Source organism: Cyanistes caeruleus, chromosome 7 (genome assembly GCF_971803275.1).
Source record: "Cyanistes caeruleus chromosome 7, bCyaCae1.hap1.1, whole genome shotgun sequence".
NCBI classification, from domain to species: Eukaryota; Metazoa; Chordata; class Aves; order Passeriformes; family Paridae; genus Cyanistes; species Cyanistes caeruleus.
This window is the reverse complement of record NC_141707.1, coordinates 40,745,174-40,766,927: the sequence shown is the minus strand read 5'-3', so window position 1 is coordinate 40,766,927 and position 21,754 is coordinate 40,745,174. Positions and strand designations below refer to the sequence as shown.

Here is a 21,754-nt window from a genome sequence, read left to right as displayed (position 1 = left end):
ATTTTCTCTAGAAAAGTTAGTAGGATGCAAGACACGCACCTTGTTTTTTTCATTGTGTTTGAGCATTTTTAATTAACATTTAAGACTGCTGTGCTACCAAAACTTGCCCCATCCTACAGAGCATCAGGGTTTGCCCCAAATGTGAAACACTTTTTAGCATAAAACACCTTTTGCCTTTATTTCACTGCACAAAGCACCACCTGTAGACAATGCCATTTATTAGAGGCAGTTTATTTGTGTTAACAGGGAAGAAAGGAAGCTGTTGCAGCTTTCAGCTACAGAATTACCTCGGGTGATTAATCCAGGTGTTTTTTTGCAGCTGGAATTTCTGGGTGGCCCCATACTGGCACCACTGGACAAACAGGGCAAGCCTATCACCCGTGGAAGGCTCAGGACAGGTCTCCACCACCCCAACCCCAGGAAGTGCAGGGTTTGCTCCTTTGGGATGGTGTCTCCACTACAGCTTTCCCTCTCCTGCTCCTGGCTGAAGAGGCAGAAGCAGCTTGAGATGTTGTGTTTGCAGAAGCCAGCGTGTTTAAGGGCAGGGTTCCCTCTGAGCACCGTGTGCTCTGAACACAAACCGGGCCAGGAGCGCGTGCCCGAACCCCGCGCCACGCTGGGACTGCGCCACCGGAGCGGGGAGGGAATCATTCACGACAACCACAAATGCACCAAAGTCTCTTGGGAGAGCTGCACTGAGCCAGCCAGGGGGATCAGGAGCCCTGGAATGTTCTGGCAGCCCGGGCTCAGAGCCCCCCTCCGCTGCGGTCCACCGGGATGGCCTGGCGGCGCCGCAGGTTCTCCTCGGCGCTCTTCATCAGCACGGCCAGCCTGCTCCCCGACACACGGCCCTTCTGGATGGCACTCATCAGCTGGGGACACGGGGACACGAGTGTCACTCATGGGCTGCCAGCCCTCCCTGCAGGGCCCAGGGCCACGGCACTGAACCCACACAGCCAAAGGGCCGGAGCGCAGCCCAAAGTGCGGCCCTGAGCCTCGCTCCAGCTCCCTCCCACAGCCCACAGCCCACAGGAGTACCACAGGCTGATCCCCAGGAATAACACAGGCTGATCCCCAGGAACACCTCAGGCTGATCCCCAGGAACACCTCAGGCTGATCCCCAGGAACACCTCAGGCTGATCCCCAGGAATAACACAGGCTGATCCCCAGGAATAACACAGGCTGATCCCCAGGAATAACAGACTGATCCCCAGGAACACCTCAGGCTGATCCCCAGGAATAACACAGGCTGATCCCCAGGAACACCTCAGGCTGATCCCCAGGAATAACACCTCAGGCTGATCCCCAGGAATAACACAGACTGATCCCCAGGAATAACACAGGCTGATCCCCAGGAACACCTCAGGCTGATCCCCAGGAACACCTCAGGCTGATCCCCAGGAATAACACAGGCTGATCCCCAGGAATAACACCTCAGGCTGATCCCCAGGAATAACACAGACTGATCCCCAGGAATAACACAGGCTGATCCCCAGGAACACCTCAGGCTGATCCCCAGGAACACCTCAGGCTGATCCCCAGGAATAACACAGGCTGATCCCCAGGAATAACACCTCAGGCTGATCCCCAGGAACACCTCAGGCTGCTCTGGACAGGTGTGGGTGGCAGAAGAGTGCAAGTACCAAATATGATCCACTTGGAAGCAGCGCAGACAACACCAGTGCGGACAAACACCGTCACTGGGGTTTTTCCGTGGCATTTCAGAATGTGGGATAACCCAGCAGATGCACAGGCTTTCTTTGGTTATCTGTAATATCTGAAGGATGCAGCTCACTGAAGATTCAGGATATTTTCCCATTTAGGAAGGGATTGTTCCCTGTGAGGGTGGGCAGGCCCTGGCACAGGTGCCCAGAGCAGCTGTGGCTGTCCCTGGATCCCTGGCAGTGCCCCAGGCCAGGTGGGAGCAGTCTGGGATAGTGGAAGGTGTCCCTGCCCCTGGCTTGAAGATGAGCTTTAGGGTCCCTCCCAACCCACACCATGCAGGGATTTCATGATTCCTGATCCACCACCGATCCCAGACCTGCCCTTTTCCACCCACATGCCTTTCTCTGGAGCCACTGCACTTGACTCCCACAATTCTTTCAAATCCAAATTCCTTTATAGACTTTTAAAACTAATTTGCTTTTAAGTCCTGGAAGCTGGACTCTGCTCTCTCCCAGTGAAAGCACACTAGTGCTAAGATTTTAGTTAATTCTTTTTTATCCCATGGATAAAGCCAGCATTAGAGCTGAAATTACCTGCAGCCTGCTCTGCAGAGAGTGCTGGGGAAGCAATCAGCACTTGCCAAATGCAATTTCTTACTCCCATTGACTGCAGGAACCCTTCAGATTCCTTCCCCCCCACAGGAAGAGCTGCTCATTACACCTGCAGCTGGACCTGTGCAAACGTGCAGTGGCCCCCTGCCAGTTGCAGAGCACAGGGGGAAGGCCAGGCCCGTGCACAGACAGGGATGTCACAGCAGCAGAGGCACTGCCTCCTGCCCGGTCTCGCCTGCCACAGCTTGGGGCAATGTGCTTTAGAGGAATGGGATGGGCTTTCAGGTCTCTTCCTGCTCAGACCACTCTGGCATTCCATGATTCCCCCTGGTTTAACAGGGGGTGGTTGCCTTTACATCCCAACACTGGTTCCCAAGGCTCCCTCTCCTTCCTGGAGCCCCAGTGCCAGCAGCTCCAGGGATCCAGGTGTGCCCTGTGCCAGCTGTGCTCCCTGCCTGGGCATCCCTCCTCGGGCACTGGGAGCACCAGGGGCTGCCAGGGCTCCAGGGCCAGCCCTGCTCTGCTCCCACCTGCAAAGCCAGGCAGCCCCCAGCTACAACCTGCTCTATTTTCCAACACAAAGCTCCACAAATATTTGCCTGGGGCTTGCACAAGTTCTGCGCTGAAACGCAATTACCTGAAAGTTTTCAGAAAGCAAACACCCAAGTATTGGGCACTGACTTAACAGATCCATTAAAAAATTAAACAAACATCTAATGTATTTTGCTCCTTCCATGGCAACCCCAGTTCATTTCAGTGGCAGCTCATTTCCCTGCTCAGCACTGAGTGTTTCCCTGGAGCACGGGAGAGGGCTGAGCCCTGCAGTGCCATCACTGCTGCTCCACACCCAGGCTGCTCTGGGCCACCTGCAGGGGCCACAGAGTCACACAGATTTGCACAATCATGAAACTGCTCCTGAGCACTGCCCTTTGCATTGCACAGGATGATGTAGGGCTGGCAATCCCTGGTGAGGCTGGTCAGCCCAGCAGAGAAACCCCAGAATGTCCCAAACCCCACACAACAACAATTACTGGTTGTTTCAACTCCTCGAGCAATGTAGCCAGCCTAACCAAACTCCAGCTAACTCAGCCCTGCAGAAGGAGGAGAGAAACCAGAGAGAGGTTTCCAGTGGAGGTACAAGGGTGTCTCTTTCCAGCAGCCAAAGCCCAGCTGGGCTGTTCTCTCCCGTTTGAACAGATCAGCACAAACTCCCAAAGCCATTGGTTCTCCTTCCTCCCCACTTTGTTTGGTTTGGTTTGGTTTTTCCCCTTTCCCCAAGTTCACTGCAGCTCCTCAGCTCAATTGCTGTATTTTAGGCAAATAAATACTCCTTTTTGCTAATGCTGGACACAACCTGTGAAAATTTTCTGCATTTAGATTCAACAATGCTGCTCTTATCCCCAGCTCATCTCCAGAGAGACAATTACCATTTCCTTTGCCTTGATCTTGTTTGTTTAACTTGACACAGTGAAGAAAGGGCTGACATTGACCAAAATCCCCAGCATTAATTTCTCTCCTGTTTGGCATTCATCATTGCCACTGGGCAGGGGAGACACGGCAGGCTCTGAAATACCACCCCAAAAAAGGCTCCTCAAACACCAACCCAGCACCTGCAAAGGGAGCACGCTTGGGTTTGCTTGAGAGCCCCCCAAAAAGCAGATGCATGTCATTTTCTTCAGAGACTGGGACCATTTAGCCAGCCCAGGAGTTAAAATGGGTTATAGGGCCTGGATGAGCTCTAACTACAAGCTCATTCTTTATAATACTCAGTTTATTATTTAGTTATTCAGTTTATTATTATAGTTATATTACTATTTGTTATTTAGTTGTTTATTATACAGTTTCTTAGCTTATTTATTTTTATAACAACCCTTAACAGCTTAATGCCAGATAATGCAGTATCCAATGGACACCTGCATCATTTTAAAAATATTTAAACAGCATTTCTGGGCTTAAAATGCCAAATTCAGGTCTGGACTGGGGCATACTTTGTAAATTGGATCCATTCTTTGAGTCTGACTGGGAAAAACCCCCTGAATTTCCAAGCAGCTTGAGGATGGCTCTGTGAGCCCCTTGTACCAACACCACAGGTAACACTGCCCTGGTCCCCAACCCAGCCCTTATTCCTTTTAAGTTTTAAGCCTGTTTTGTCCTTCTCCTAATCCATATCTCACAGCAAAAGATGAGTAAGTTTTCTGGTGATTTTTAGCTAATGCTTTAAAATCACCACATTATTTGCTGCGTTGGCTGGGAAAGGAAATTGGCTAATCTAAATTACTACAACTCGCTGGCAGTGTCTTTGCCTTTGAAAAGCCAGCCTTTCCTGGCAGCAAGCGGAGCACCTACCTGCAGGAACTCGTTGAGCTCCACCTGCCCGTTTTTGTTGAGATCCACCTCGTTGAGGATCTCGTGGAGGGTGTTCTCGTCCATCTGCACGCTGATGCTCTGCACGGGACAAGCACAGGAGGAGGGGGCTCAGCAGCCTGGGCCTCTCCTGCTTCCCACAGCCGCTCCCAGAGGGGTGAGGAGCACAGGGCACTCACCTCCAGCACACGCTGCACGTCCAGGGTGGTGATGAAGCCCTTCTTGTCCTTGTCAAACATGCGGAAGCGCTTCTTGTACCTGCGAGGGAGGGCTGGCGCGTCAGGGCTGCCGTGGGGCTGCAGGGACAGCAGCACGGCCAGCTCTCCTGCCCCACTCACCTCTCGATGTCTGAAGGCACTAGAGAGATCTCAGACCTGTCTGTCAACTGATCTGTTTTCACTTTGTAGCCCATTTCATAGTACAGAAATGTTTTAGCCGTTTCAAGCTCTTCCTACAATGAAAACACAAAACCTGGGTACTGAGCAATAGCAAATTCTTACACAAGTATTTATTTTTTATACTTTATTATTAGGTTCTTCCACTTAACCAGTACTTTTCTAAGGTCTCAAAGTTAAGCAAATGGCAGCTGAAAAGTATCAAAAAGTTAAACTTTGGCACTTTTTACTCTTGGAAAAAGGTATCCAGGCGCGTAAGGACTTCTAATTTCTCTGTAAATGCTTTCAGGAACATCCACACCTTCAGTCACACACAGCCTGTCTGCCCCTTTCAGGAAGAAATGGCCTTTTCAGACCATCCTACAGCATGTCATTTGTTATCTTAGCGTGATGATTCACTCAGCTGTCTAAAATCAGAAAAAAATCAGGGAGCTCAACACCAGGCAGGTTCTTTGTGGTTACAGGAGCTTCTTTTGCTCAGGCAGATCTGTTGAAAAGTGTCAGTAAAGCAAAACAACTGACAGGAATAGGACAGCCATGCCAAGCCTGCTTGCATTTCTAAGGCTGGGGAGCACCAGGATACAGATCTTCCCCTTCCCCTCCACCCCCTGGCCGATCCCAACCCATTTCACAGCCATCTGATAAAGCCTTTAAATGAAATGCACCAAGTGACTCATTCTCCCAGGAAGAAAACATCACTTGTAGCTTTCTATTCAACCAACTCTCCTTAACAGGGAAACTCCTCAAGCAAAACAAAGCAGCTCCGGCTGAAAAGGGCCCTTTGTACCTTCTTCTTCTGCTCACACCAGTTGAGCTCCTTGCCCATGATGTCCACGATCCTGGGCAGGGCCTCGTGGGCAGCCTGCACGTTGAGGAAGGCCAGGCGGGTGCGCCGGGAGATGATGTCCACGGCGGTGCGGGCGTACTCCTTAACCCCGTACACCACCTGCGAGGGGAGCACAGATCGAACACCTGACACCTGCACAGGCTGGGGCTACCACCCCAGGCCCTGGGAACAGGGCTGGGAAAGCTCCCTTTTCCTTGGAACGTTTTACAGAATCCACCTGGGATCAAATGCTTGCATGTGAAGTAAAAAACAGGCGCTGCATAAACCTTTAATTATGCATAAATATGTTAGTATGTGTATGCAGCGATGCATAAAGTGTGCTCCAGGTACGGGCACAGAAAAATCTTGGCTTCCCCAAAGGAAAGGGCTCAAGGAGATGTTTGCCAGAGGCACCGACCTGCTGGTCCCCAGGACAGAGTCACAGCAGGTGACATGGCTTTCCCACATACCTCAGCTTCAATGTAGGGGAATTCCGACACCAGCCGTTTCCCGACGATGGGCCACCTCTTCCCCGTCACCTGGGCTATTTTGGCCACCTCAAAAGCCTTGTCCCCGTAGGTGGAAGCCAGGTGCTGAGCCACCTGTGGAGAGGAAAACAAATCCAGCACGCTTCAAAAGCACAAGAAAGACACATTTTCCTTGAGCATCCCTCATCCCCAGTACCAAAGAGGCTGCCAGGGGTGCTGGAGTGGGACAGCCCGGGAGGGAAGCCGGGGCTGGCCCAGCACTGGCCCGCTGTGTGTGCCACAGGCTGCCAGCCCAGCTCCCCTGCCACACCCTGAGCACGGCTGAGGCACAGCTGCGGCGGCCCCAGGGACTGCGGCAAGCCAGAGCGCTTTTAAGCAGGAAACAGCCAAGATTAGGAGGAAGTAAAAAGGGGAAGATGATGAAGAATTATGAACTTTATTTCAGTCAGAACAATCTCTGTCCCAGCTGTGATGGGGCTCACCAGACCTTAGGCCAAGTTCTGTCGGTGTTTGATTTAGGGGAAGGCCAAAGCCCTCCGGCACAGGAGCCCAGGACTCACCTCGCTCTCAAGTCCATAGTCTTGCACCAGTCTGATGTAGAGCGTGGGGCTCCAGTCCTGAGCCCCCTCCAGCTGCAGCCCCATGGTGACACAGGAGCCTGCCTTCAGGCTGTGCTCCCGGATGGCTGTGTCGATGGTGTCCCGCGCCATGGCTCGGTACGTTGTCCACTTCCCACCTGGGGGAACACGCGCTCACCTCGTTACGTGGGGAAAGCAGGAACAATACAAGCTGCTAGATGCTACAGACATATCTGTGTACTCTGTACAGCACGTGATGGTGCCAGCCCCGCTGCCACTGACAGAGCAGCTTCTGCTTAGAGGAGCTGAACAACTACCTTGGGAGGAGATTTCCACACAGAATCCCCAGGGCAGCCCAGCAAGGCCGTGCCTTTAAGGAACTGCCAGTACCTGCAATGGTGATGAGGCCGCTGTCGCTGACGGTCACGACGTGGTTCCGGGAGATGGACTGGGTGTCCTTGGAGTCGGGGTTGGTGACCAGGGGCCGGATGCCACTCCAGGCTGCCAGCACATCTCCTCTTCTCACTGTGCAGAGCCACACTGAGCCCAGGGGTGCCCATGTCCCACGGCACTGCTGGGCACTGCTAGGCACTGCTCCACACCCTGCTCGGCCCTGAGCGAGCCCAGAGCTGGGGAGAGCCCCCAGAGGCAGGGGATGAGCTGGGCTATGGAACCCCAGAATCACTGATGCTGGAAAAGCCCTCCCAGGACACCCAGCCCAACTTGTACCAATGGCCACCTTGTCATCAGCCCAGAGCACTGAGTGCCACGTCCAGGTGTTCCCTGGGCAGCTCCAGAGATGGGGACTCCAAACCTCCCTGGGCAGCTCCAGCCTGACCCCCTTTCCATGAAAATTCTTCCCAATGAACCTGAACAGTCCTTACATTACGTTTTATAAACCAAAATAAAGATTGTTACATGAGTGTAACATTTTCTTTCAGATCTTCCAGACTTTTCCTCTAGCCTGAAGGTTATTATCCCAAGAGTTCCTCTTGACAAGTCATCTTTATCCACCGCCTTCACCCTAAGTGCAGTTACCAATTTGCTTTATACGGAAGTCTTTGGAACATGTTTTTAATACAACTTTCAAACGACCGATAATTGAAAAATCACTAAAAGGGTGTAAAAAACATCCCCCAAAGAACACTGAATAGATTTCCAAAATCAATGGTGCTCTGCCAGCATGTTTAACCTGCCAAAATGAAGTGTTAATCACAGACACAAGATCCTGTATTAGGTTTATAAACTAATGAAACTGCAGAAAGCAGCACGCGTGACGCTGTAATTAAGCAGCTGGAAGGTGTCCAAGCCTGTGGAAGCTGATAACCCTGGCACTGGCTCTGGCAGCAGAGGCAGGGCTGTCGAGCCTTGATATGGGCAGTGCTGCTGTTATTTCAGTTTCAGCCATCTATAAACAGTAACTGCACAGGAAAACCAGCACAGGCCCAGCTGGGCTGAGCCACAGGGACTGAGCACTTCTGGATGTGCTGCTGGAAAATGCACAGGAAACCACAGAATGGCCTGGCTTGGGACTGACCTTACAGCTCATCCCATGCCATCCCATGGGCAGGGAAACCTCACACTGTCCCAGACTGCTCCCAGCCCCAATGTCCAACCCGGCCTGGGACACTGCCAGGGATCCAGGGCCAGCCCCAGCTGCTCTGGGCACCTGTGCCAGGGAACAATTCCTTCCCAATATCCTATCTAATCTCTGTCCTATTCGCATTCCCATCTCCCTCCCTGGTCCCCTGCACTTCCAACACCAACTACTGCTCCAGACACTCGACAGGAGCTTCCCTGGACACTTTCAGAACTTCATACAACATGCAGACATCAATTCTCCAGGGAGCAAGGAATCGAGCATTTCCCATCTCCAGACAGCAGGTTTTCCTAAACCCAAGTATGCTACAATGTTCCTGCCTGAGTGCTTTCAGACTTCATGCTGCAGCAGAAACACAGCAGTCCAAATGCCTTCCCAGAATAACTGAAATAACCCAAACCCTCAGTCTGGAGGGAAGATGGCTGCCCAGGGCAGTGGTGGGGTCACCCTCCCTGGAGGTGCCCCAAAAACAAGCGGATGTGGCGCTGGAGATGTGTCGGTGGTGCTGGCTGATGGTTGCACTGGATGATCAGGAACAGCACCACTGCACAGCTCACGCTGACACTGCAGCTCACAACAGCCACAGCTGTCACACAAAAGCTCCAGGCAGCAGCTCCTCCCCAGCCCCTCCAGGGCTCCCCCAGGATTACCTTCCACGTCGGCGCCCAGGTAGTTGCGCACTTCGCTCAGGATGAAGTTGATGTCCTCCTCCGTGGGGATGGGGTGGGAGGTGACGTCCGTGGGGCTGTCCGTGGTCCCTGCAATCGTCATCTTCTCCCAGGGCAGGAAGAAGATCACCCTGCCATCGCTGGTGGCCGGGTCCAGCAGCCCCATGTTGTCAGGGCTGGAACAGAGGAGGGGTCTGGCTGAACCTGGGGTCTGTCCCTGCACCCCCAGTGCCCAGGCAAGGACTGGGACACACCAGCTGTTCTCAGGCAAAGGAGTTAATGAATGAACAAATAACACATTTCACGTGTGCCCAAGACAGATTTAAACAGATGTCCCAGAAGTTTGGGGGAATGAGGCCCGTGGATCTTTTTATGACCCAAATTGCAGTGACTCCTCCAGTCTGCCTCTGCAATAAAGGCGGAGCAGGAGGGGTGAGGGGTGGTGACTGAGAGGAAAAGGACAACAAAGAAGAGAAATGAAGACATTTAAGGAATATCCTTCCACTAAGCCTGAGTTTGTCACCACCTGCCACTTCAGCAGGAAGGAACACCCACAGGCTCCTGAGGGATTTGGAGCAAGGAACGTGCTCTGAGTGCTTCCAGCTCTGTGGCCCTGGATGGGGAACTGTGAATGAGGAAAAAAGGCAAAAGAGACACTTGGTGGATGCTGCTACTCAGTCATATTTCATTCTACAACACAGTGATTCAGTACAAGCACAAAAAACTGTAGTGCTTTGGGTAGGAGATTTTAATCAATGTATCAGGTTTTTCTGGTGTAATGTAAGAAAGGTATCCACAGGTACAAACCCACTACCTCCTCATGGCTTATTCAAAAGCTCTGCTCGTATTTCAGAAAACAAAAGGCTTTTATAAACACTTCAAGGTAAACAGCTTTTATGTAGGAAAACATTGAGCTGCCCCCTTTTTCGATCATTTTTACTTCAAGGACTGATGCTGACTCTCATGTAAGGCGCTGCAAGTCCCTTTACAAACACCTGCAGTCAGGTCAGGGCTCTTCAGGCTCCTGAGCTCCAGGGGCACATGGAAGGAGGGCAGGGGATGCAGATGTAGGTGGCTCTTAGGGACCTCAGAGGGGAATTATTCAATGGGCTCAAATCCTAAGGCAGCGTCTGAAGGCGAAGACCTGCCTGGGTGGGATTTACCTATTCAAGCTGAATCGCTGAATATTGCATTTTTAGGAAGTCTGAAGTGATAACTGAAGGGAAGGTGGCAATATCTGGCAAGGCTGGGAGAGAGGCTGAGAATTTCATAGCTAGCATGTATATTAGACCCATTTTAGCTGATATTTATAGACAGCTTAGGCATACGGTGGCAGAGGTACAATCTAATAGGGGAAGTCAACACAGGTTTGGGAAAGGTAAATCACCTCAGACAAATGATTACTTTTTAAAATGAAAAAGCTGTTGATTTAGAGACAGAGGAAATCAGAGGTTCAATATACAGTACCAGAATTCAGAAACTTTATAGACATTTTCTTCAAAGTATGAATTTTTTTTATGTGATTTCATAAAAACTCTTAAAAACAAGAAAGAGAACCAAGCAAATACTTCAAACTAAGTTTCCCCACAGCACCTCTGGACTGAAGCGTTTCAGATTGCACAGCAAGCGCTGAGAAAGGCTGAAACAATTTTCCATATGCCAATTATTTACTGAATCACTGACACCAGCTATCCTGGGAAGCTCTCTCTCCATGCCCTTTGCCATGCTTGCTCCAGCTTATTTAAATAACTAAAGAACCACCCAAACAAATGCAAAATAAGGTGTTTTGCATCAGAAAGAAGCATCTTGACACCCAAATGCTGGCCTTCCTGAGGCCTCAGGAGTCATGCTGCTGCACACCAGGAATACCTCTGAAACAACCTGGTTTAGGAGGTGGGAATTCCTACAATTCCACCATGGATGGGAGAAGGAGGCAGGAGCCATGTAGCCCTGGTGAGAGTTCTCTTTAAGGATGGCTAAAATGGGCAAATTCAGGACTGGCAGCTCCACCATGAAGCACAAAGCAATGCCTTTACAGAGAAATGTAGAGGTAAAAGGTCTGGGAGCTCCATGGAAGGTCTTGGATCCATGGAAGATCCCCAGCTGAAGAAGCATTTGACCAAAGCACCACCAAGGCAGTTAAAGAACGATAAAATGTGACTTTCCATAGAGAAAAAGTAAGGTGCAACAGGCAAGTTTACCTGGCATGTGGAATGCAGAGCAGAGAGGAAAATTCCAGAAAGACAGAAACATCAGAAATTAGTCAGAAGGGAGAGGAAAAATCCTTGCCTTCTCAGACACATTCCAGGCAGGAAGCCTAATTAATGAGGGGAGGAATTCTGGGACTATTAGTGAAGGACATCAATGAGTAAGAAACCCATGGGGAACGAATGCATTAGGTTAACATTAGTTTTACAAAATCTTGACTATATTTATAACTAAAACCCTCTAGATGTTAAAAAAAAAAAAAAATTCATTTGTGTGACTACAGGCCAAAATCCTGTAACACATTCACAGGGCACACATGGACACGGTGAAATGCCAACCTTCCTGTGCTGAGCAGTGTTCCTTGGCATCAGGAGAAGGAAGGCCTGATACAACCAAGATTAAATCCCACGAGTGTTTTCTATTTAGCAGACAGTTCCTTGCTTTCAGCTATCCCACTCCAAGGAAATTCAGTGCAGTTTTATCTGATCAGCTGTGCTGTGGAGGCAGTGTGTGGGCAGATACTATTTTCCAAGGAAAGTAATGCCCACATGCTGACATACACTGGGGAACATGGAGAACAAGAATTCTCCACATTTCCAATTAAAATTATTGGGTTATTACAGAATAAATAAATCGGAGCTCTCGAGTGTATCCAGCCATCTTCTACTTTGAATTTACCAAGTGAGTCCAGGTTTTAAAGCTTTCCATGTTTTTGTGTAGGGCCATAAAGCTAATCACACACATCCTTCTCCTGGCATATGAGGAAACTGGGATTACAGCCCATTTCTCCACATTTTTAGTACTTTGCAGCAGCTATTAGGTCATTTTACCATTTTTCATGGAGAAAGATACAAAAATGAAAAAAAAAACCCCACAAAAAACCAGAAGAGAATGGAGGGGTGATTTTACACCAGGCCAAAAATGCCTCAATTTTTCAGTGTGTGGTGGTGTCCTGTTGGGACAGCTGTGGCACAAACACCCCGCTGTGCACTGCAAGGCTGAATTCCCATTCTGAGCAGGGCTGTGGAAGGCATTACTGCAAGGGCACTGTATCAACACAACTGGGCTAAGTCCATAAAGGGGAATTTCCATTAGGATGCTAATGACTTCAGGAACCAAAGGTAATATTTGAGTTCCGACTGACAAGGCTGGCTCGGGAGAAGGGGATTTGGCTTTGCACAGCAAACAGGGAGAGGAGCAGGAGGCTGCAGGGAGCAGAGCGCCACGGGAACTCTCCTGGAACAAGGAGGGCACGTCCTGTCCACCAAACCCCCACGGGAGGGTGGGTGGGCTTGGGGCCACTGCAAGCGTGGTCGAGTTACTCTGAGCTATTTCTACTGCCTGTGGTAGTAATTATTATTACTGATTACCATGCCCATTCGATCACTTTGTGCTTCTGCACTGCTGTTTTCTCTGAGCACAGCCGCATCCTGGCAGTGTCACTGCTCAGGGGGTTTCATACGTAAAGGCAGGTAGCGGAACAAGATCGTCTTTAAAGTCCCTTCCAAACCAGAGCACTCTGTGATTCCCTGATTTAACAGGACAAGAGATTCTGTATGAAGGTGCAACCTCTCTGGGAGGTTTTACATGCTCCTGGTTTTCCTGAGGGGGTGACTGAGCAGCAGCACACTCAGCTCAAAGGCATCACTGAAACAGGTGCTTCCACAAGCCTGGGGATGTGCTGCCTAAACGCCTTCTGCTTCAGCAGGAGCCCTGCCTCGGGGAGCTCTAACTAAAAACTACATGGCTTCAGTCTATTCTGAATAGATGAAATTGTTCTTCTCACCGGCACAGCGCCAGGATCCTCTTTAAAAAACGCAAACAAAAATCAGAATCAAACTGTGCGCTCCGAGCTGCTGTAAAGGCAGCGGCGCGTCTCTCCCGGCTGATTTATTCGGCAGCAGCAGCAGCAGAGATTACAAATGGTGTTACACGGGCAGCAGGCTCCCCGTGCCTCACCTGTAATAACCAGGCATCACGATATGCACGCCTGCACTGGGCTGACAGATGTTGGGCACCTCCTGATCATCCATTTTGCGGACCGAGTCTGTGAAAGGTCCCGTGGCGTTGATAACACACTTGGCTCTGACATCGAACTCCTTCCCTGTGAAAGAAAACAGTATCAATCACAGACACCATTTGTTTCCTGCTCACTGATGCTCTTTGTTATTCATCTCTCTATGAACCCAACCTACTGTAAAGTGTACCCTGCGTGTCTGAACACAACAGCTGGGATGCGTTCTAAAAATTAACTAAGTGTTCACCCAACAGCAGATTTGAGAGAAAACGTTTTAGAGTGGAATTCCAGCTTATCTGTAAGGGCAGAAGAGAGGCAGGCAGGGTGGAAGCTGCTCAGCTGAAATCTGCCTCGCAAGAAGAGAGATTTCAGTCTCAGCCCGCAGACTCGGTAAATGGGATTACTCCTGTACAGCACGGAGCCTTTTACTATGTCATCTTTGCTTGACAGCAGGGCTGGGATGGAAAGCTCAGGCTGGCCTGCCAAAACACTGGGGTTTGAGTGAGAAATGTGACAGAAGTGGAAGCTGAGTGACACTAATGGCACGGCCTGGGAAGATGGCTCCTGTGCCGGTTCAGGCCTGTTTGCTGATGCCAGTGGCCCCGCTCCTCCCTGCTGTGTTATCCCAGGGTGTCCCTGTAGAGCACCCCACACTCACCTGTGAGCACACCCCACACTCACCTGTGAGCACACCCCACACACCCCACACTCACCTGTGAGCACACCCCACACACCCCACACTCACCTGTGAGCACACCCCACACTCACCCGTGATGCCATCCCTGCAGCGCACCCCACACACCCCACACTCACCCGTGATCACACACCCCACACACCCCACACTCACCCATGATCACACCCCACACTCACCCGTGATGCCATCCCTGCAGCACACCCCACACTCACCCGTGATGACATCCCTGCAGCGCACCCCACACTCACCCGTGATGACATCCCACAGACCCCACATTCACCCGTGATGCCATCCCTGCAGCGCACCCCACACTCACCCGTGATGACATCCCTGCAGCGCACCCCACAGACGCGTGGCTGCCCGCTGGCCGTGTCGGTGCTCTTGAGCAGGTGTCTCACCTCGGCGTAGTTGGCGGTGGTGGCTCCGTAGCGGGCGGCGGTCAGGGCGATGGCCAGGTTCATCCTGGCGTCGTTGTGCTGTCCTGCGGGGAAGGGCAGCCGTCACCCGCAGCGCCCGGGGAGCCGGGGCAGCGTGTCAGCCCGCATCTGTCACAGCCGGCCCTGTCACATCGTGTGGGGCTGCTGGCCGCTCGCTGCCGGGCTCCTGGAGGCCGCGTGGGCAGCGCCCCACGGAGCTCTGCTGCCCCACGGAGCTCTGGTGACCCACGGAGCTCTGCTGACCCACGGAGCTCTCCTGCCCCATGGAGCTCTCCTGCCCCACGGAGCTCTGCAGCCCCACGGAGCTCTGCTGCCCCACGGAGCCCTGCTGCCCCACGGAGCTCTGGTGCCCCACGGAGCCCTGCTGCCCCACGGAGCTCTGCTGCCCCACAGAGCTCTGCTGCCCCACGGAGCTCTGGTGAGCCACCGAGCTCTGCTGACCCACAGAGCTCTGCTGACCAACGGAGCTCTGCTGCCCCACAGAGCTCTGCTGACCCACGGAGCTCTGCTGACCCACGGAGCTCTGGTGAGCCACAGGGCTCTGCTGCCCCACAGAGCTCTGCTGCCCCATGGAGCTCTGCTGACCCACGGAGCTCTGGTGGCCCATGGAGCTCTGCTGCCCCACGGAGCTCTGGTGCCCCAGGGAGCTCTGCTGACCCACAGAGCCCTGCTGCCCCACAGAGCTCTGCTGCCCCACGGAGCTCTGGTGCCCCACGGAGCTCTGATGCCCCACAGAGCTCTGCTGCCCCACGGAGCTCTGGTGCCCCACGGAGCTCTGCTGCCCCACGGAGCTCTGGTGCCCCATGGAGCTCTGCTGCCCCACGGAGCTCTGCTGCCCCACAGAGCTCTGCTGCCCCACAGAGCTCTGCTGACCCACGGAGCTCTGCTGCCCCACAGAGCTCTCCTGCCCCACGGAGCTCTGCTGCCCCACAGAGCTCTGCTGACCCACGGAGCTCTGCTGCCCCACGGAGCTCTGCTGCCCCACGGAGCTCTGGTGACCCACGGAGCTCTGGTGAGCCACAGAGCTCTGCTGCCCCACGGAGCTCTGCTGCCCCACAGGGCTCTCCTGCCCCACAGAGCTCTGCTGACCAACGGAGCTCTGCTGACCCACAGGGCTCTGCTGCCCCACTGAGCTCTGCTGCCCCACGGAGCTCTGCTGACCCACGGAGCCCTGGTGAACCACAGAGTTCTGCTGCCCCACGGAGCTCTGCTGCCCCACGGAGCTCTGCTGACCAACGGAGCTCTGCTGCCCCACGGAGCTCTCCTGCCCCACAGAGCTCTGCTGCCCCACGGAGCTCTGCTGACCCACAGGGCTCTCCTGCCCCACACGCACTCGAGCCCCTGGCTGAGGCTCTGCACCCCAGGACCGAGCAGCACATGAACCATCTCTCCCTTTTCCTGTGCAGTCCTGCAGGATCTCAGTACCCACATCCAAGATTGTGACAATCCAGCCGCTATTACCCAGCCAGTCTGATTGCCGAGTGAACACACGACACTCGGCGTCCAAAACATCCTTTTAGAGACCGTGCCAAATTTAACTGGGGTTTTTTCTGTATATTCCTTTGAACTTCCCAACATACAACATAAAAGCACCCAAAAAAGAGAAATAAGTGGACAAAAATTAATGAAGGATTCTTAACATACATCATTAAAGATTTATTACTGAAATTCCCTCGTTAAAGAAAACCAAGAGAGAGGTGAAGGGACTGCAAGGGGAAGATGATTAATTACTCTGAAATACTGGCTTCACCTGAGACTTTTCCTATTTATTATTGCACTGAAGTTGGAGGCCTGGATGCTGCCTGGAAAGAATTACTATACATTGAAGGGGCCAGGCTCTGTGTGTCCTGAATAATTAATTTCCGAGCAGGCTAAACTTCCTGAGGTACTGCTCACTTCCCCACCTGTTTGGACCACTCCTATCACAGACGATACTGATAAAGTGATAAATTTGTAATAGATACTGTAGGTGATTTATGTTGCCAGCATTCCCAGCATTTAGTATAAATGGTTTATGCAAAGTTTGGTGCTTCGGATTCTGCCGGCGCAGATCTCCAACCCCCGTGCAAATCATCTGTTCCCAGCTAAAAGGGCAAAGTTATAAAGATGGGATCAATGGCCTCGCAAGCACCACCTCCCCTCCCCAAACCTCTCATTCCAACCCAGCCCAGGCTGTGCAGCGCAATCCGTCTTCAGCTATGAGAAAAAAAGTTACACAAAGTGTACAGAAACGGCAGCATGATAAAGCACCGATGAAGAAACAAACAGTAACTCCAATTCCACACAGCAAACAATACCCAGAATCAGCTGCAACAACGGAGGAACAGCAAAACAACTGAACAAGATGTCAGGAAAAGTTGGGGATGCTCCATCACACGAGATGCACGAGAGGGAACAACCATCGGTCAGAGCTGGCAGGCAAAGCACTCAGTAAATGCACGGGCACTGCCGCTGCTGCCATGGCAGGGAGGGATAAATGACCTTATGAGGTTCACCTCAAACCTGCCCAGTTTCAGGGCTTGAGAGAAGGTACAGCCCTGTGCAGAGGGAGCACTGGGTGAAAAAGAGACAAAGGACAGCGACAAGCTGTGGTACAGCAGCTGCTTCCACATAACAACAGGGATTCCAAAGGAACCCAGTGTTCAAGGAATGACAGGATGTGGCACTCGGTGCTCCAGGCTGGTTGATGAGGTGAGGTCACAGCTTGGACTCGATGCTCTTGGAGGGCTTTTCCAACACAAATGCTTCAGTGATTCTGCAACCCAGAAAACGCTCCTTTAGCCTGCAGCCACGGGCTCAGGAGCTCATTACTCTGGAGACATCCCCCTTTCTCTGGTGCTGAACTGGGCCAGCCTGACCCACGGCACCGCAGCACGCAGCTGTCCCGGGCCACGCAGCAGCAGCCTCAGCCAGGGGCCACCAAACCCAACCCCTGCTGTGCCAGGGGCCACCAAACACAACCCCTGCCGTGCCAGGGGCAACCAAACCCAACCCCTGCCGTGCCAGGGGCCACCAAATCCAACCCCTGCCGTGCCAGGGGCCACCAAACCCAACCCCTGCTGTGCCAGGGGCCACCAAATCCAACCCCTGCCGTGCCAGGGGCCACCAAACACAACCCCTGCCGTACCAGGGGCCACCAAAGCCAACCCCTGCCGTGCCAGGGGCCACCAAAGCCAACCCCTGCCGTGCCAGGGGCAACCAAACACAACCCCTGCTGTACCAGGGGCCACCAAACCCAACCCCTGCCGTACCAGGGGCCACCAAAGCCAACCCCCGCCGTGCCAGGGGCCACCAAAGCCAACCCCTGCCGTGCCAGGGGCAACCAAAGCCAACCCCTGCCGTGCCAGGGGCCACCAAAGCCAACCCCTGCCGTGCCAGGGGCACAAGGGCGATGTGCTCCCTCCTCACAGAGCCTGGGGGCTCAGCCCCCCTCAGTGGGCTCATGCCAGCACGGCCCCAGGCAGCACTGACACAAACCCCCCTCTCCTGGGCCTGCCCTGGACGGGGCATTCAGCACACGGCAGCACGACCCCACTTCAGCCAATATTAGCTCTGGTCTATGGAACCCTGACTGTTTAAATTTGGAGAGTTTGCCTCTTCCCAGATTTGTCACTTATTTGTCCAGAGCAAAAGCAATCTGGAGAAGCCGATCAGCAGAATAAATAATGTGGAAATGGGTAGCTTCTATAAAACCAAACTTCCAAGTAGCAATTGTTTAGCAAGCCCCAAATCCAAAGGCTGCTCGGTGTTTTGCTGAGCCTCCCAATGCTCCTAAAGTCAGAGTGAGCTCAGGACACTCTCAGCACATTCCAGGATTGGGACCACTGTGTTCAAAACAACATTTTCCTGCTTTCTCTGAACCTCTCATCCATTTTCCCCTCATCATTATTCTGACGCAAGAACCCCCATGCTATTACTCACTCCTCAGCTGTCCAAAAGCAACGGAGTGTCCATGGAATGCATTTGCAGGCAGAGGACTGGGAAATAACCAGCTCCTGATTAACTACACTGGTAGAAAAACTCACTGGCTTCAGATTGATGTGACCTACAGAGTGGAGTCCTTGAGTATTTCATGGCATAAACAGCAGAGATCTGGAGAGGCCTGGGTTTGAAAGGAGTAAAGAGTGACTTCCCACCTTGGGAATTTATCATCTGTGGAGAACAACAGTGCAACAGTTTAGGAGAGATGGGGGTCACAGGATAGTGGTTTTATATCCAGGAACAGCTGGGTTTTGCCTTTTTTTTTTTAAGCCCTGCCAACTGGCATGTGTGCATTCTCCCCTAGATAATGACATTAAAATCCTGCACTTGAACAGAGAATCAGAACATCCTGAATGGGATGGGCACACAGGGACCCAGCTCCCTGCCCTGCACAGACATCCCAAGAATCCCACCCTGTCCCTTGGCAGCAGTGTCCAAATGCTCCAGAGCTCTGGCAGCCTTGGGGCCAGGACCATTCCCTGGGGAGCCTGGGCAGTGCCAGCACCCTTCATCCAAAGGGGAAGGGCCTTTTCCTGATCTCCAGCCTGAACTCCTCCTGGCCCAGCTCCAGCCCTGCCCTCAGGTCCTGTCCCTGGTCACAGAGCAGAGATGGGAGCTGCCCCTCGGAGGGAGCTCCAGACCACAGGCATGATCTTTAACACTCCAGAGAGAAAAGGAAGGATAAAGCAAAGCAAAGGTTTTGCATCTCAGCCTTTCTGAGCTCACAATCAAATGCCACTCTCTCCAGGCACAGAGATCCCCTGAACACCAGAGAAAAGCACCTCCAGGCTTTAGCTCCTCCAGCCCAGATGTGATTCCACTCTAAGAAACCCGAGGTGTGTGAACCCTGAGCTTCCAGAGAGGCTCCGGCTGACCCCCACAGCCACAAAGCCAAACAGAACAATGATCCCCCCCTTGCCAACACAGGTAACCCCTCTGTGATCTTCTGGGGTTTTCCAAACACTTCAGTCAAAAAGTTATTTTCTAACAGCAGAGTGGCTAAGCCAAATTAATTTGGCATGCTTCTCCACAGGTGAGTATGCTCCTGAAGATCCCCTGAATCTCCTAAGAGTAGGCAGCACAGTGAAATGCTAACTGTGACACTCCCCAAGAACAGATGTTCACCAGTGCCCTGCCTGATGCCAGTTGTCACCTGCTGCATGCTGGCAGAATCAGTCACAGCTCAGCACCCTGGGAGAAGCCTCTCTGAGCCAGCTGATGGTTATTTGTTGTTTTCACCTGCTGTAATATGGTGACAATGAAGAGATACTTTCATTTTCACTAAGGGCAGTTAACCCAGCTTTTCCCAAAACACTGGCCTAAGTGCTTTCACCAAGCTAACGCTGAATCCTCTAAAACCCTCAATCCTAGCAGCCACACTGCTTGAGGACATTTAGTGTGCAAAGACCGTTTGAGTAAGTCTATCCCACATCACATTAAGCCCAACACTAATGCCATTTGGTTTATCATTTTTTCTTTTTGTGTAATTTGGGAAAATTCTATTTTCACTCCTTAGTAGCAAATGCTGTATTTCTTCACATCGGAACAGACAATGTTTCCGTTGGCACTCACAGGATCCTCCCCCAGAGTGCACACAGTGTACATTCAATTTTATTTTTGTCAGAGCTGAGCCCCAGCCAGCAGGGAGTGGTAACAAAACCCACGGAGCGGGGAGATTTGTTTGGGACCGATTCAGGAGCGTTGTGTGAAAACCAGAGCGTTAATGAGGCACTCTGGCAGTTCTGGCATGTTCTGTCCTGTGTCACTCTGACAACAGCCCCGTCACACCAATTCACAGACTCACAGAGCCCCAGAAAGGCTTGGGATGACAGGGACCTTAAAGCCCACCTACCTACAGGTGTATTCCTTACTTCAGCCCTGCACCAGGTAACTGCAGGCAGGAAAGCAATGCAGGAAACCAAATCCTTCCATGTTCAAAGTTTTCTCATTGTGTACATACAAACCTTACCCAAAGCTCACCACACGTAAGGCTGGTGAGTGATTACACAGTTACACACGTGCATTAGATATATACAACTACACCAAGTCACCAAGACTGTCCCTCTCCTATAATTTTAAGGAAGTGCTTAACTGCACGAGCAGTTTCATTACAGGCAGTAAGCCGGAGCCCAGGAGCTGTTGTGCATATGGAAAGGGTTAGATCCCAGTCAGGCATGATGAATCAGCTGGAGTGACTCAAAATCATTCCAGACTTCTCTGAGGGAGAGCTCAGCAAGTTCTCCTCCCCAAACACAAGGAGAGTAAGTTCAGGGGGAATGTCCCCTTTGGCTCGTGAGTCACAAGTCAGTACAATGCCCTCAGACCTGAACTCTCCAGCTCTCTGAATCACATGAAACTCAAGTGGAATTTGCTGCAAACTCCCAGATGTTCTAGGATATGCAGCACTCATGTCCTTGTTCCTGTCCTGCTCCAGGGGGACGAGTTCTGACTCTCTCCATGCCCCCAGCAGTCCTGGCTGTCCCTGCAGTGCACAGACAGCCCCAGCTCTGCTGTGCCCTGGGCCCCTGTGCTGCTGAAGGAAGGCCCAAGCAGGTGGGAAGGATGAGGGACAACTAAATATGCACTGGAAATAACCACAGCCCACATTTTAGCTCCTTAACATCTACCCTAAGGATAGCCTTGAGCCTTCTCACAGCTAAATTGATTCCAACAGATTCAAACTCAGATTTGACACGTTCAGTTTAAATAATGCAGTGGTAGCCACCTTAATTTCTGACCTCCTCCATTTAGCACCAGCTCAGATCACAAGAACTAAACCTCCCTATTCTTGGAATCACAGAATGGTTTGGGTTGGAAGGGAGCTTAAAGCTCATCCCATTCCACCCCCCTGTCAGGGGCCGTTTCCACTATTCCAGCCTGGCCTTGGGCACTGCCAGGGATCCAGGGGCAGCCACAGCCAGGGTCTGCCCACCCTCACAGGGAAGGATTTCTCCCTGATCTCCCACCTACCCCTGCCCTCTGTCTGTTTCAAGCCAATGCCTCTGTTCTACAATGATTTGGTCCAAATTCTGTAGTTATAAACAAAGCAATATCACAAACGAGAGGCAGAAAACCCTTGAAATATTTTTACAGAAGAAATCCCAATATCCTTCAAATGTCTGTCTGATTGAGACTGCTGCCAAGTTACAGCACAGGAGCTAAAACTCCTACTGAAACTAAGATCCCAGAAAGCAAAAATAAGCCACAATATCCACCACATCC

At 52.0% G+C, this 21,754-nt stretch overlaps 1 protein-coding gene across 8 annotated transcripts in view; it reads right to left on the bottom strand.

The window, feature by feature from the left end:
* Positions 1 to 215: 215 nt before the first annotated feature.
* Positions 216 to 21,754, bottom strand: part of GPD2 (glycerol-3-phosphate dehydrogenase 2) — a 46,545-nt gene continuing 25,006 nt past the window's right edge. For 7 of the 8 annotated variants that reach the window (XM_023931449.2, XM_086898855.1, XM_086898854.1 and 4 more), the window contains exons 7-17: positions 14,431 to 14,595; positions 13,363 to 13,507; positions 9,178 to 9,371; positions 7,318 to 7,452; positions 6,910 to 7,085; positions 6,332 to 6,463; positions 5,823 to 5,981; positions 4,979 to 5,091; positions 4,820 to 4,898; positions 4,623 to 4,721; positions 216 to 872 (exon numbers count right to left, since the gene is read on the bottom strand). In XM_023931449.2, coding sequence (XP_023787217.1) covers positions 747 to 872; positions 4,623 to 4,721; positions 4,820 to 4,898; positions 4,979 to 5,091; positions 5,823 to 5,981; positions 6,332 to 6,463; positions 6,910 to 7,085; positions 7,318 to 7,452; positions 9,178 to 9,371; positions 13,363 to 13,507; positions 14,431 to 14,595 — 1,523 coding nt within the window. In that variant the 3' untranslated portion in view covers positions 216 to 746. Of the gene's footprint in view, positions 1,267 to 1,361; positions 4,722 to 4,819; positions 4,899 to 4,978; positions 5,092 to 5,822; positions 5,982 to 6,331; positions 6,464 to 6,909; positions 7,086 to 7,317; positions 7,453 to 9,177; positions 9,372 to 13,362; positions 13,508 to 14,430; positions 14,596 to 21,754 lie in introns of all 8 variants that reach the window. The other variant, XR_015289616.1, reaches the window with a different exon arrangement.